This window comes from Alternaria rosae (assembly GCF_020736505.1).
Source record: "Alternaria rosae strain MPI-PUGE-AT-0040 chromosome Unknown BKA58scaffold_2, whole genome shotgun sequence".
Lineage (NCBI taxonomy): Eukaryota > Fungi > Ascomycota > Dothideomycetes > Pleosporales > Pleosporaceae > Alternaria > Alternaria rosae.
The window spans coordinates 644360-659194 of record NW_025763571.1 but is presented as its reverse complement, the minus strand read 5'-3'; the positions used below and the strand labels follow the sequence as shown (position 1 = coordinate 659194).

Here is a 14835-nt window from a genome sequence, read left to right as displayed (position 1 = left end):
ACGTAGTGCCACTGCCATGAGCCGATGTGCCGCTCAGGCGTACCGGACATGTCTTTGTCCGCACTAGCGTCTTGCAGCCGCAAGCCGCTCTCCACCCTGGACAAGCCGACGATTCTCATAGCCAATTACCTAGTTTTTAACTTGACTGGTAGCGGACGCCGCGGGATGCTCTGGACATTGTCTCGTTCCCCATGTTTTCTCCGCGCCGCAACGAAGAAGTTGGGGTCTGGGGAAAGTCCGGGGTCAAGCTTGCTCATGGACTTTCTGGGGAACGTTCGTCCAGCTGGGGTATATAGAAGGCGCTTCTCTTGGGAGGGTTGACCTTTTGTGCTGTTCTTCAGGATACTTCAGAGCCCTGCATATGACCGAGCCATCAATCTTGCGCTTCTGAAGATTGCCCGTCATGACCAACACAAACATCGACCGTTACGAAGATACCGAGAAGAATGTACCCCTGCAAATCGACGATGTCGCAACATCCGAAAAAGACCTCAAGGCGCAAGCAGCGCTCGATGGCGCCGACTATACTGGTGCGATTGCCAAGACGGACCCAGCAGAGATCGCCCTGGTACGCAAGCTGGACATGCGAGTGATGCCAGCGCTCTTTTGCATGTACTTTCTGTACGTCATGAAAAGCCCTCGAACTTCATATCGCTAACACTTTTGCTATCAGCAACAAGCTCGACCAGAATGCGATAGCAAACGCGCGCCTCAACGATCTCGAAGACGACCTCGGTCTTGTCGGAAACCAATACAACACCTGCATATCCATTCTTTACGTCGGCTATCTCTTTGCGCAGATACCCAGTAACATGCTCATGTCATCCAAGAAAGTACGACCTTCACTCTACATGGCTCTGTGCTGCTCGGTCTGGGGCTGTGTAGCAGCTCTCACAGCTCTGGTCAAGAATTACACTGGACTGGTGCTAGTGCGTTTCTTCCTCGGATTCGTCGAAGCCCCGTTCTACCCAGGTGCTCTGTACATCTTGAGCATGTTCTACACGCGCAAGGAAATTGCTACAAGGGTGTCTATCTTGTATGCCGGAAACATCTTCGCCGTATCTTTCGCTGGACTCATTGCCGCAGCTACTTTCGCGACGCTGGACGACAAGCATGGGATGCATGGATGGCAGTGGCTTTTCATCATTGAAGGCATCGTTACAGTCGGCGTATCTATTGTCTGTGTGTTCTTACTACCGGATGAGCCACTGACGACAAAGTGGCTTACACCTGAACAACGACAACTGGCGCACGATCGTATTCAGCGGGATACCGTTGGACTTGAGCCAAGCAAAGGAGTCAAAGCGGGTTTCATGCAAGCTCTGCGCGACCCAAGACTTTATCTTCTAGTCTTTATGCAGAATATGCATTTGAGCGCTACATCTTTCAATCAGGTACGTCGCATGAAGCCATTTTTCTTATAACTCTCATGTTACAGATACTAACAAACCACAGTTCTTCCCTACTGTAGTCAGGTCTCTGGGTTTCAGTACAACCATCACGTTGGTCTTGACTGCTCCGCCGTCGCTCGTCGCCGGTGCGGTCGGCATATGCATCGGCATCTCGTCTGGCAAGTTCAACGATAGAACATGGCATATCACTGTCATGATGGGAATCGCAGTCGTTGGATTTGTTATAAGTGCCACCACGCTCAACACCGCTGCGCGCTACATCTCTTGCTTCCTCTTCGCTTCCGGTTCGTGTCCCCTCGCCAATCTCCGTCCTTCTTGACACTCCTGCTGCGAAGCCTCCTACTAACAAACCGTGCTCTAGGCGTTTATTCGGTGAACTCAGTGATTTTAGGCTGGGTATCAGGGACGCTCGGCCAAACTACGGAGAAAAAGGCTGTGTCACTGTCCATCGTCAATGTGGTTTCCATGGCCAGCTTCATCTACACGCCTTACCTGTATCCCGCGAGCGACGGACCCAAGTACGTGATTGCTATGAGTAGCAATGCGGCGTTTGCCGGGGCATGTATCGCAGCAGCCTGGGCGCTAAGGGCGTGGCTTCAGGTGACGAACCGGCGGCTGAAGAGGGATGGTGTCAACGTTTTCTACGCGTATTGATTGGCCTTTTGAGTCGGATCGAACAGTCTGTATAGTATTCATGATTATATTGCAAAAGTATCAAATGAAAGTTCGACGCAAAAGATAATTACTAAGGGGTATCACCAACGCCAATCATTAAAACACCAAAAACAACATCAAACACCCCTCTACACCTCCACAATATCCGCATCCATCTCCAACTCATAACTCGTATGCTCCCTCCAAAGATGATCCATCAACGCCTCAATACCCCTACACACGGTATCCGACTCCCTAAATCTTGCGCAAAGCACACATGCAAAGCCCCCACCTTCTCTATGGCTCTTGACAATAAATCGGTTCTTGATGCGAAACGTTCGAGGTGCCATCTTGAAATGACTGTGTTCGTCTTTCTTCTTGTAGCCATCGACGACGAGCTCCCAGGCTTTTCCGGGTTGGATGGGAACATGTGTGCGACAGAAAGGACACTTGTGGTCGCCAGTGGGTCGGTAGGTATCGGCGAGGTGGAGACGGGAGTTATGTTGGAGGTCTTTGGCGTAGATGCAGAATAGCCTCGTGCTGTATCGTGAAGATGGAGGCTGAGGCTGAGGTGGGGGAGGGGGTGGAGGTATAGGCGTGGGCTTTGGTTTGGGCTTCACGATTGGTATCGGTTTGATAAGAACCTCCTTTGACTCGCATGAGGAGCTAGAGCTGCTGTTCATGCGCTTTTTGTGTCGCAGTGGCCTTGACGGTGGTCGCGGGTGGTCGGGTAGTGGAAATGCGCCAGGGACTCTTAAAGGTGCGTCGGGTTGTCGAGGTAATAGCGGTGATGGAAGTGGTGGCAGCATTCGTTCGTACTGCATGTTCAACGAAGCGATGGAGGCTGCGCGCGCCGTACGAGCCGTCTGAATCAGACGGACAAGGTGCGAGTGCGAAGATGACGGCGCCATATATGTGCTTAGTAGCAGATCCTGTTGGATGTTGATGACCGTCTGCTGAAGCTTTATAATCTGAGACTGGAGCTGCGTATGCGTTGTAACTGTTCCACATCAGTACCTGGTGGCTTGAACTTGAATGAGAACATACCATCGCCACGCGCGAACGGCTCGCCTAGCTTCCGATACCCACGTTCGTACTCGGCTCGGATCTGGGAAGAAGAGGTGCATATGAGCTCTTCTTCGCTGTCACTGTAGTCGCCTTTCCTCTTTTCCGAGCCAAACATGGAGTCGCGACGACGCCTATGCCATGGCCTCAGAGTATGATACTCATCTTCCTCATCGTCGCTATCTTTCTTACCAGATCTACGCTTGAGCTTGCGGTATAGATCACTGGCAGAACCGAAAGATTCCGTCAAGGTCCGCACGAGGGAAACCACGACTACAAAGTCTTGGAGTAGCCCTTTTGCCTAAGCAAGTTCGATCAGCACTTTATTCATGTATGCGACGACTATCACGTAACGTACTGTCTCTACGGCTTTTTCTGCTTCTTCTTTCATGATGCTAGGCTGTGGAATATACAATGGATGCGGAGTGTGAAAGGTGACAGTGGAATGCGTATTCAAACCTTGCGCTACAAGAACTCAACAGCCAGACAGTCATTTTGACAATTAATCACATCGTCGCTGTGTGCTCAGCTGAAGTTTGTGTTCGCATTTGATGTATCATGAGTACCTTTTTTGTTTTGGTGATGAGTGGTCTCATGATCGCGCCTGTTCACGTGCCGTTTAACACCAGATGACTTACCCGAGCTTTTTACAAAATACAAACCTAGATCATCGAAACAACCTGTTACATACTGATATCTTCGATGTTGTATGTTTACTAGACGTTGCACGATTGTGCCCAAGCTCTCAAGACTTCATGTTTGGCTGCGTTAGGTGGTTATCATCATTGCTCGTGAGATATGCGGATGCGGCACATGCTCATTGTCGCGTGCGCGTCACGTCTTAGACATTCGCGTCTCGTAAAGTGGGCATGATATCACTCGTCCGCATATACATTTGCTTGTGATCTTTTTGGTGTGGATTCGGAGAAGGATGCAAGGACTCGCTCGTTCGCAATCGTGCTCGACCAGCTTGGCTAGCGATGCTCCACGTGGATCCTACCTAGGTCCGGTCATATGTTGGATGAGCCCACTTTGGATGAAGGAGGCTTCGGAATGCCAATCGCACCCAGGATGCGGTCCAGCAGCCCTGACTCGTGGCGTAGCATATTCCACTCGTCTTGATGCTTGACCATCATCGTGCCTCCTAGCGTTGTACCGTTGAGAGCGACGAAGCCGATCTCACTGCCGTCATCGCGGTGAAGCATCGTGCCCTCGGCGCGTCTAGGCAGAATGACCATGCCTGCAGTGGTCATGGCGAGGTTGTAGCTCATGGGTAGATCGCCGTCGTCGGTGGAGTGTAGAGAGAAGTCGTTCGGGTTCGCGGAAATGAAGGCGTCGACTGCCGCTTTCGCCGCATCGTACAGACGGTTGTAGACATCGAGTAACTGGGTACCTGATGGCTCAGAGTCGAATGGGTATGCAAAGTGCGTAAACGGCAGAGAAGGATGTTGTAGAAATGCGGGATGGTGTTCTTGGATACGTGTTAGCTACGGGAAAGCGCAGAGTTGTCAGACGCCTACCAGTGGCCTTGGCTGCCGGGCTCGACAAGATCAAATCTATGAGCAGGCCCCAGTCACTAGCGTTGTTGCTATCGCGCATTCCTTCTACAGGTAGGAACTGCAAGTGTCTGTGGGGCTGAGAGGCGCCGCTGTGGTCACCGGAGTTGAAGAAGGCGAGGAGACGCTTCTGGTCGCCGCCCGAGTCTGCCTGCCATGCTTTCAAGACGGCGTAGGTCGCCTCCAGATCGTCCTGTTCGAGCACGTGTGTTTGCTTCTTGTTGGGTTTTGTCGCAAGGATGAAGTGCTCGGATATTATGGGGTACTTGTTGAGGACGAGGAAGTGGGTTGAGTTGGCGGCTGGTATGTCGGCCAGGTGAAGGGCTGGTGGGGGGTTCTCGAACGGGTCGATCTTCTGTTTGGGCGTAGCATTCTGGAGCTTCGGTATGGGTTTCTTCGCAAGCGACGGGCAGTATCGTAATTGGAACTGCTGGCGTGTGAGCCTGGTGGTGGTGGTGGTGGCAGGGTCGGCATACTCACGGGAATGCCTGCAGATGAGCGGATGATGGCTAGCTCCGTAGGCGAAAACAGCAAATCCGACGATGCCTTTGCAGCCTCGAACTTGCGCTTCGTGATGCTCGGAAGAGCTTCAGATAGTCCGAGAATCATCTTCATTCGTTGTCGCGTATCGATGACAGGTGGGGTGGGTGGGCAGTTCAACCGTTCAAGCTTCAACTGCGAGTTAGCGCCAAAGTCTAGAATTGTTTTCACACTTCAGGACGTCTCCTTCACCATCATCATCACGTTTGTCACACGGAACCTGCTTCGACATGCCACATTCAATGCAAGGGATATCATATCGTCAAGAACCCGCTTTAAAGACCTCCCGAAACGACGTCATGCTTCCGCCCTGCTTTGCAGCTTCCCCATCTAGGCCATGGAGGCTTCTTACGCCCCCCAAGATGGAACTAAGACAGACATATCCACCAACATTACCATCAACATAACAATAGAACAAAGTGGTACAGACAGAGAGTACGACTCCGGAAGTAGCAGAATCAAAGACGCCGCCATGCGGCAATCTTCCGCGCAGTTGCAGAAGACAGGTGCCTCTACAACATCCCTCGGTGCCTCAACAGCAACAGTAGCGCTGTGCAGACAGGGAATGTTCCAGTGGTCGCACTTTGTATCTTCAACACGAACAGTACTTGACACCAGTCAAGTGTACTGGAGGATGAGGGCGTGTCGATGCCGTCGCTCGACATGGCCCATGTCTATCTCCGATCACTTACGACCTTGGTTGCGCTCCAACCATTTCCTCTTGCACGTCGCGTTGCCGAAATGATACGATCCGCCGTTGTCGGCGATAAACTCTGCGACCTTCTTCCAAGCGACTTTGAGGATCTTTTGCTCAAAGCTCAGCGAGTACGGGTTCTGGAGGTTGCTCTCGATGCGATCAAACTCTTGCTGAACGGTCTCATCCAGGAGCTCTAGCTGTCGAGTGTCAGTCTAATATAACGAGTAAAGTCCAAACGGTCGGCTTACATCGATCATTGTCCAGACGGGCTTCCGGACGCGATCTTTTCTCGCCTTGGTCAAGGATCGGTACCGGCCCCTCAGAGTAGACTCCGCAGACTTCTCACCGATCATCTTCAACTTGATCTCCTTGTATGTCTCTCCTCTCTTCTTTCCATCGATAAGTAGCTGATCGTTGTGCTCTCGCTGGGCTTGGGCACCAGCACTGCGTGGTACCTGGAATCTATCTTGGATACGGCTCTGGACACTGCCATCCGGGCATGAAGTGTTCCAGGGCGTCACAGAATACTGCGATGTATGGGCTTCGTCTGTCGACGATATGCTAGTACTACTGGCTGGGTGACTGGAGCGCACAACGTCGCGGGTCCCGAACGCTAGATTGGAGGTGTTATACGCGAAGTTCTCACCGTACCACGGAGAATGGCCAGCGCTACTGGTTTGAGAGTGCGAATACTCAGATCTAGATTGGTGTTCGTCCCCGAAAGAGGCGATCGGTGCTTGGTCCCTTCTGCTAGGATAACTGGATGGCACTGTGACCGTGGCCGTGTCCGCGTCCATCCTCGGGAGTCCTGAGTATCCAGTGTCGCCATCTGCGTCGTGTGCAAGGAAAGACCTGCAGGGAGGTGAAAGGATGGCCGCGTTGATGGTAGTCGCTGAAGGTGCGTTCCAGTTACCGCATGGCGAAGCTTGATCTAGCATAGACCCTGGACTGTATGTGTTCTCGAACTCGTCGCTGCGGTAGCTCCTTGGCGATGGTGATATGCTCTTATCCAGGACAGAGCTGTTGGCGGTCATCCCACGAGGGAGCCCATGGAGTTCAGAAGATGGCCATGGTATTGGGTCGCTAAAGCCCTTCCCAATAGTGTTCTGTGTGATGGGTGTAGAGTTGTACGTCAGCACCTGGTTCTGGCGGAATTGCGGGTCCGAAATCGGCACGATGTAAGGCTGCGTCTGTTGGATAGCATGGTGCCAGTCGAACGGGGGTGTAGGGACTCCGCTCCAGTGCTGGCCAGATGAGTACGCAAGGATGTTGGAGCTCGGTGTGGCAGCTGCTGCGCCTGTCGGCTTAGTGTCCTCCTGCTCGACCCTCTGCAGTGCGTATGGCTGGGTCTGCACATAGTGACTTGCCTTCACAGTTGTCAATTTCGATGCCGCGACAACACAAGCGTCACTTACCATCATTGATTCCGGCATTCCAGTACAATCGGGGAAGTCGCTGAATTGATCCGCTGAGGTAAGTTCCGGGACGTAGACTACGCGGGGTTGAAGCTGAGGAAGAGATTGAGGAAGAAGATATTTGCAATCCTGGTAGACTTCTTGAGCGAGAGCCATGACTGCACTCGCGGCATCCGCCTCTTATGGATACCCCAAGAGACGCTAATCATACAATAGTATTGAAAGTCGGCGTGAATGCGCGATTACGCGAGGCCAAAACGGGCGGGATACCACCGCTGTGAAGTGGGCGTGACTGAAGATTGCGGGGTGCTGTCGAGATGTCGAGGCACACGGGCACGTTCAGTATTCACAAGAGTGACACTCTATCATTCGCTCGACGGACCTGACCGCTTCACAGGATTAGGCGGTGGAGATGCGGAGTTCGAGCGAGTACAAAGCTCTGCCAAGGTAGGTAGACGACAGCGCTAAATCTTGCAATTTCCTGACTTGTTATTGTGAATGGTCGGCCACAAAAGTGGAGGAGACGAGGCTGGCCCTGCTATCTATATGATGCAACAGTGAGCCCACGCAAGGTACCTAATCGATACACATCATCAGTACGCTAGGCCAGAGCGGTTACGTGAAGAGAGGTAGCCTCACCAGAATGTGCCACGAGATCAGAGGGACCAGGAGGAGCCCAAAGATGGAGGCAATGATCGCATGGACACACGCAAACACACTAAGGTATCTATCGGAGTCCTCTGGCTGGTGGAACGAGTCTTGTGGACAGCGGGGAAGGAAAACGCATACGGTGAACTGACGATTCGGATCGTACACCAACAAGACAAAGTGTAAGGATGAAGCCGAAGCCAGATGATGAAACAGGCCTAATCACATATGTTGGGTGTGTATAGGTGAGGACGATCCGCACGTTTATAGTCCAAGACAGCCTCAGAACCTTGACTGAAGTGATGAGACTCACGTTTGGAATACGCCACACCCATGTCTTGCTATACTATGGTACGCGGAGTTAGAGATCTAAGCTCTCGGGTAGACCCGCCATTTCTTTCAAACAGCAAAGTCTCCCGGAGTCCGCGCGGAAGGGTAACGGATTGTCCGTGTAGGCTAGACCGCACATCATTCGTGCAGACTCATTGGGGTGCGAAAAGATTGTTAGAAGCAAGCACAACTCTCATCAAGCAACAGCACTGCCATCCCGCTACTCCGTGATGTTCAACGTGGCTAGCTCAAAGAAGGCAAATAACATTTTTCTGAAGGCTGTGTCGGTCTACGCTCGACCTATAACGACGAGCTGTCAAGCGTCGAGCTGAGAAAAGATTGCTCGTTTAGTGCTAGCTGAGCTGGCGAAGAAAGTTCTACATCGTCTTGTTTGGCTGGCGTACAGAAGCGAACGGTTATCTGCATGGCATGGCGTGTTGCCAAGCCATTGTGTCTGACGCACCAGTAGGAGACCAGCTGAGATGTCATGGCGTGTAGAGACGCAGGTACGTATGCAATCTGATGCAACGATGTTCGCTGGGTTGGTAGGAGCCTCGCGTGTGCTACATGTGTCGTCGATCATGACGCTCACGTCACACATGAGCTTCGCAATCAGTACTCCGCACATCGCAAAATTCCATCGCCACGACAAGGGAAAGGCTGAATTTGCTGAAACTTCCAGTGTCGGCTCGTCGCTGGTGAAAGCGGGGAAGCCAGTGAGTCTTTCCTATCAATATCGACTCAATACCGGCTAGACACTGCACATGCTTAGATATACTCACTAATGTGGCTAGTGACAACCCACGCATACAACGATCCACCTCCAAACTCGCTTGAAAATCCCACGCCACCGGAAGGCCGCAGTCCAGCGACCGCCTGGTACCGGTGCCCGACCGCAATAGCGTGGATCTGGTCAGGCATGTGCATCGAATGTGCGGTAAATCCTTTCCGGTGGCGCATGATGCTGCCTTGACAGGTCGCGGAGACTTAATCTTGCGTACGATTGCATATTTCTGCGGAAGCTGGTACCCGTCTCCGGTGGCTACACTACCATGCTTCGCCATGAGTGGTACGAAACGGCGACCGTGCAGCGTGCATGCCGCGTGCGAGGGTATGATGGTTGAAGGTACGATATGTAGGGTTGTGCGGGACGATTGGGACGTCCGAACAGAGAAACAAGTCTGAAACATTGAGCAAGAGGTGAAAAGTCTGACGTGTTGGAACTCATTTGCACTGACACGCAGAGTTGTCTAGACGCACGTACTACGCAATCTGCCCTTCACCTCCGCGCTAGTTCTATGGCATACAATCCCTCACGCACTTGGATACCTATCAGCCTCCCGAAATCTTCTCGGTCAGATCTTCGCCTTTGCGTTAGCCGGCGGCAACAGCTGAACATCCTTCCACGGCAACCCCAAGTACTCCCACATGTAATGGAACCTGTATGGCATACCCGTTAGCGCGCCCCACAGCTCTCGAGTGTTCGTTCGCCATGTTTCAACCGTTCGCAGATCATTCTTCATCCGTTGCGGCATCTCCCCCGCAGCGGGCGCCTTACTGAAGATGAATGTACTAGTAGAGGTCCAACCTCGTTGACCCGCAACGGAACATACGAGCATGCTAAGCAAAAGGCAGGGCCAGGGATACTGATGAGAGGGTACGTACCTATCACTACCAAAGAACGGTTCTTCTTCCCCTTTCGAGTTGCGCACAAGGAACCATGGGCAGCCAAAGGCACCCCGATCAAGGGCTTCCTTGGTATTGTCGTTCAGCTGCTGCTTATATGGCGGGCTGTTTGCTTTCGCCATGACTTCCCGGGCTTCGTCTTCTTTTAGACGCTGCTGTAAAACTTCCGCAAGGACTTCCGGCTTGCTGACATCCTTGCCGTTTTCCCACATCGCATGGTAGATGTCACGGAAGATAGCGACGAAGTGCTCTCCATGTGCTTCCTTCACGTAGCATAACGCCCGCTGTGGTAGTAATGAGAGAATCGGAAAGAAAGATGGTGTCTGGACATTAGGAACACCAAAATGGTGTTTCGCTCGCGCCCCATCATACTGGCTGTAGTTCGCCTTTGCTGGCAGGGTCCACGGCGGCTTGTTGCCTGCGCTGCAGTGTCAGGACTGAAATGGCATAGCAAGTACCGAATTTCCAGGCACTTCACATGGGAGGGGATGAGGAAGTATTACCGCTGCCGACATTGATACCCCCTAAAAAGACGGGCACTATGCTGTATGAAGTCAGTGATCATACTTGCTCTTGGCGAGAGCGCAGTCTCATTGGTAGGGTTTCAGAAGGGGGAACTCGTCTCGAGCTTCAGGTGACGGAACGACGGGTACTAACTCGATCTCTACATTGTGCGCTTCGAGAGTCTGTCTGTTCCTCTCCAGGTGCAGTAAAGCGTAGTATGAGTATGGAGATACTAGTCCATAATTAGCATGTGATGTCGATCAACAGAACATTGAGAACGTACCGCAATCTAGATAGCACGTAATCTTGCCTGCCATATTCGCAATACGCCCAAACGCACGAGATGAGAAATCAAGGTCGGACTTGTAAAGATGCTGGCCATGTCTTATGCGCGTCGTCGTTGGATCGGCGCTCTGTCTTGGCTGCCGAGGTCAAGCATGGCCGGACTCTATCACTAATCGCGACCACACCTCCACCTTTCAGGCCGTGAATGATGCGGATACCCCGGATTCTGTCCGCGCAGCTTATGCGTACCGCAGATGCAGCGCCATACGCAGTGATCGAGGCTATACAACGAATGCTGATTGCAATGACATCTCTACTTACGCTTTGTAGCCGCCTTTTGCTGTTAGCAGTAAGCAGCAACTCCCCCGGCGCGACGTAACCTTCAACCCTAGACGATACACTATCTCTCCTCCATGCCATCGTCCAACAAACAAGTCGCACTCGTCGTCGGTGCTTCGCGAGGCATTGGCCGACAAATCGCCATCGACCTAGCAAAAGATGGCTATGCAGGTGCGCATCGCAACCTCCTCCGTTCAAGAGTCAAAGTACTAACAACCATGCAGTCGTCGTAGCCGCAAAATCCACCTCCGACGCCTCCAAATGCTCTCCTTTCCCACCCGACCCAAACTCCCCTGTGTCCACCATCTCCACCGTGACCCGCGAGATCCACGAGTCAGGCGACGAAGCCACAGCCATAAGTGTCGACACGCGAGACTATACCAGTATAGAGCGCATGGTAGCCGAGACAGTAGCCAAGTACGGCCTTCTGAATGTACTCGTATATAATAGCGGCGCGATATGGTGGGCAAGCGTGGCCAAGACCCCGATGAAGCGTTTCCAACTCATGCAGCGTGTGAACGTCGAGGGTCTGTATGGCGTCATACAAGCCTGTCTTCCGCACTTTGAACAGCGCGAAGGGGCGTGGAGGGGCAGGATTATAGTTGTTAGTCCGCCGATCTATTCGCGCTTCTTCCGCGGGAAGACGGCGTATGCAATGGGCAAGGTGGGTATGTCTGTTCTTACAAAGGGGCTAGCCATGGACTTCCAGCGCGAGGGAAAGAGCGACATGGCGGTTACGAGCATTTGGCCCGCGACGGCGGTGCAGAGTGCTGCGACGCAGAGTATGGCGCAGGAAGATGCCAAGGATCTTAGGACTGCGAATATCTTCTCGGATGCGGTGCTGCAGATGATCAAGGCGCCTGTGGAAGAGGTTAATGGGATGTTGCTGCTTGATGAGGATTTCTTGCGGATGAAGGGGGTTAGTGATTTTGAAAAGTACAATTTGGTGGAGGGGAGTAGGCCGAGGAGGATTATGCCTGTGAAGTTTCCGGATTTGAGAGTCAAGGAACAGGATGATGAGGGGAGGAGGGTTGATAGTACAAAGCTTAGAGCTTCGAAACTGTGACATTGGAGATGATGTCATCTAGTTCTTGACACGACTGTACATGTTCAGTTTTTTTTTTAGTAATCTGCGTGGCTTCACCATTCATCAAGCTGTTCCCATCCTACCGATTGATCAGCCTGTCCCCAGCCATCATCCCTGGTTTCACCGCTGCCGCCCACATCCCACGTACTAGCAAATGCTTCAGCGGCTTCTTCAGCCTCTTGACGATTGCGCATGGACTTATGAGCCTCGTAGCCATCATCCCATCCGCTGTTATAGCCCAGGTTTTTACCACTTTGGCGCTCACTGGCCAGTCTCGGCTTAAGAGTTTCCTCAGCCGCATCAACTCCTTTTTTGTACGCTGCATCCAGTCGTCCGTCCTCTTCGGCATTTGCGTCGGCGTAGCCTTCGTTATATGCGCTCCCCCAATTGTCATCGTTCCCCTGCAAATGTCCCACGATGAACCCCCTGGCGTACCCTTTCGTGTAACCTTTCTGGTGACCCTGAGAGTGTCCCGCATTCCGACCTCTCTCAAATCCCTGGGCTTCACCATCTGCTTGTTCCCGATCATACACTTTCGCACAATTTGTATCATCGCCCCGTTCATCTTTGCTACAAAGGCGTGGACACCCGGTTCCATACTTGAATTGATGTTCAACGACAGTTTCCATATTGTGCTCAAAGCAAGTCATGTCTTGACAACACGCAAAGACCCGTCGAACTGTTCCATTCGTCACGTAGTCGATCTTTTGGATAGTACACAGCAGGATCGTCTCGCGAGCATAATCTGCATCTTCTTGGATTCTTGGAAGCTTCGTCTCGTGCTCTGACTCAGCCCAGTTTATCCCGAAAGTTTTGCCTGCTTCGTAACCAACGGAATAGCCATCATCATAGGCTTCGCACTCGATCTCGCCCATATCGGCTGAAGCGATGCGTCTACCTTCTGCAAGACATTCTGTATAACCGTCCTCGTAGCCTTGCTTTTTTGCGTTTGCCATGCTCTCGGTCTCGCGTTCACCCCAATCCGCCTCTTGCAATGTCCAGATGTACCTTCGTGCTTCTTCCACGATGAGAGGCGTGATCTTTTTTAGTTGCTTTTCAACACGAAGATTCAGAGTGAGCTTGAACTTCGTATCGCTGAGTGTCTGGCCTCTGCAGATACCACGCTTGTTTTTCTGCGAGAAACGCTTGTCGCTCGATCGCTAATCTCGCTCCCTCTCCCTTATTTTGGTCTCTTATCTGACTGTGTGAGATCTCTTGCTCTTGTAAAGTCTTGGTCAACGCGGCGTGCTCTTCTCGGTTCCTGTCTCGCTCTTGTTTGAGCTGCTCGTTGAGCTGAACGAGCCGGATGCTTGATTCACAATACTGTCTCTCCCACTTGTCGAAGGCCGATTGCGGAGTGCTCTTGCGTGCTGCTGAATTCTTCATATCACGACTTGCTTTCTCCATTTTGGCGCCCATAGCCACGACCGCATCAGAGAGGTCTTGGAATGTCTTGGACTTTACTTGAAGATGCTTGAGCTTCATCTTTTCAGTCTTCAAAGTTTCCTCACGCTGTTCAAGCGAGGCCCGCTTGTCTTCAGCCACCCTCATCTTCTTCTCGTATTCTTTTTTCTCCGCTGTGGCACAACCAAAGTCGGTCACCGCCCTTCTGTTGTGCTGTTTTAGTTCCTTCAAGTCGTCGGCAGCTCTTTTTCGATCCTCAGCTCGTCCCATCTCTGCATGAACAATTCTCTTCTCTTGATCTTCCACCTTTCTTTCCAGCCACTCTATGAAGTCATGACACCGCTTGTTCTCTTGGTGCAGACTTGCATTAGGTACTTTCTGAAACGTTGGTCGAATCGGTCGAGGTGGCTGTTCGGCCCATGAACGTCAGGAGTGAGGAAACGCGGACTTCTTGAAGACAAGCTTGCCATCTTCGATATGTCAGTAATGTTAGGAAAAGGCAGATGTCGTATTACCTCGGCTAACATTGATCCATCGTCCGCCGCTATTGCCCTCTGTACTCGCCGTGACAGTTCCAGATGCAGTAAGTGATCGAGGTACAGCACCGTCGTCGGCGGTGACTGTGGCAAGCCCTGGCATCGCGTACTCTCACTCGTGGCCGCGTGACCGGTATTGCGTAGAACGAAAACGAAAGGCGAACACGCTTACTTTGACGACCAGCTGCGAGACGAGCTTCCCTAGAGATAGTGCTCCTGGTCTGCATGAGGTGAATGGACGATGAGTCAAAGCTGAGACGTAAAAAGGTGAGACTCCGCGACGCAACAGAAGAGGAAGGAGCAATGCTTGGCGCGCAATAGATCGCGCAAGAAACGCGTCGAATACGGACCGACAGGGTCGTGCAGGCTAAGAGAAGCTACGGGGCGTCTTCCAAAGACCAAAGCCATTCGTCATCTCTGGTCCGTGGTGACATGCGTACTTCATAGGCACTCACCTTCGATCCATGGCCCCGGTCATGTGTGCCAATGCGCAGGTGACTTGTTCGATCCATCACGAGTAAACCGGTACTGACGTGTGCAGATGTCCGCCCAATGGTGGACACACCAAGTTCTTCATAACTAGAAAGAATAACGGAACATTTGAAAAGGCCCTGACTGCCGATGACACATGCGAATTAAATTGCATTAGGGAGAACTTTGACAAGAAAATGGTCACT

At 52.1% G+C, this 14835-nt stretch overlaps 8 protein-coding genes across 8 annotated transcripts; 2 read left to right on the top strand and 6 right to left on the bottom strand.

The window, feature by feature from the left end:
- The first annotated feature begins 128 nt into the window (after positions 1-128).
- BKA58DRAFT_331258 (major facilitator superfamily domain-containing protein) lies at positions 129-2097 on the top strand. Its single transcript, XM_046168169.1, has 4 exons — positions 129-621; positions 674-1394; positions 1456-1696; positions 1774-2097. The coding sequence occupies exons 1-4, from the start codon at positions 404-406 to the stop codon at positions 2064-2066; spliced, it is 1473 nt and encodes a 490-aa protein (XP_046028540.1). The 5' UTR covers positions 129-403; the 3' UTR covers positions 2067-2097.
- BKA58DRAFT_375787 (uncharacterized protein) lies at positions 2098-3866 on the bottom strand. The gene is made up of 4 exons (XM_046169448.1): positions 3698-3866; positions 3490-3648; positions 3114-3432; positions 2098-3066 (listed from the first exon to the last, which is right to left on the bottom strand). The coding sequence occupies exons 2-4, from the start codon at positions 3520-3522 to the stop codon at positions 2216-2218; spliced, it is 1203 nt and encodes a 400-aa protein (XP_046028539.1). The 5' UTR covers positions 3523-3648; positions 3698-3866; the 3' UTR covers positions 2098-2215.
- Positions 3867-3934: 68 nt separating this feature from the next.
- On the bottom strand, positions 3935-5384 carry BKA58DRAFT_81111 (5',5'''-P-1,P-4-tetraphosphate phosphorylase 2). The gene is made up of 3 exons (XM_046175953.1): positions 5168-5384; positions 4652-5114; positions 3935-4602 (listed from the first exon to the last, which is right to left on the bottom strand). The coding sequence occupies exons 1-3, from the start codon at positions 5300-5302 to the stop codon at positions 4142-4144; spliced, it is 1059 nt and encodes a 352-aa protein (XP_046028538.1). The 5' UTR covers positions 5303-5384; the 3' UTR covers positions 3935-4141.
- A 670-nt stretch (positions 5385-6054) lies between these two features.
- Positions 6055-7738, bottom strand: BKA58DRAFT_81086 (uncharacterized protein). Its single transcript, XM_046175952.1, has one exon. The coding sequence runs from the start codon at positions 7493-7495 to the stop codon at positions 6137-6139; it is 1359 nt and encodes a 452-aa protein (XP_046028537.1). The 5' UTR covers positions 7496-7738; the 3' UTR covers positions 6055-6136.
- Positions 7739-9497: 1759 nt separating this feature from the next.
- BKA58DRAFT_375768 (glutathione S-transferase kappa 1) lies at positions 9498-10960 on the bottom strand. Its single transcript, XM_046169447.1, has 5 exons — positions 10791-10960; positions 10661-10739; positions 10507-10547; positions 9983-10421; positions 9498-9757 (listed from the first exon to the last, which is right to left on the bottom strand). The coding sequence occupies exons 1-5, from the start codon at positions 10822-10824 to the stop codon at positions 9673-9675; spliced, it is 678 nt and encodes a 225-aa protein (XP_046028536.1). The 5' UTR covers positions 10825-10960; the 3' UTR covers positions 9498-9672.
- Positions 10961-12270, top strand: BKA58DRAFT_353428 (uncharacterized protein). Its single transcript, XM_046168588.1, has 2 exons — positions 10961-11302; positions 11356-12270. The coding sequence occupies exons 1-2, from the start codon at positions 11206-11208 to the stop codon at positions 12195-12197; spliced, it is 939 nt and encodes a 312-aa protein (XP_046028535.1). The 5' UTR covers positions 10961-11205; the 3' UTR covers positions 12198-12270.
- Positions 12235-13431, bottom strand: BKA58DRAFT_81054 (uncharacterized protein). The gene has a single exon (XM_046175951.1). The coding sequence runs from the start codon at positions 13172-13174 to the stop codon at positions 12272-12274; it is 903 nt and encodes a 300-aa protein (XP_046028534.1). The 5' UTR covers positions 13175-13431; the 3' UTR covers positions 12235-12271.
- On the bottom strand, positions 13421-14373 carry BKA58DRAFT_417373 (uncharacterized protein; the record flags this gene model as incomplete). Its single annotated transcript, XM_046172631.1, has 2 exons — positions 14138-14373; positions 13421-14092 (listed from the first exon to the last, which is right to left on the bottom strand). A coding segment is annotated over exon 2 (471 nt), but the record flags the coding sequence as incomplete, so codon positions are not given.
- Between the last annotated feature and the right edge of the window lie 462 nt (positions 14374-14835).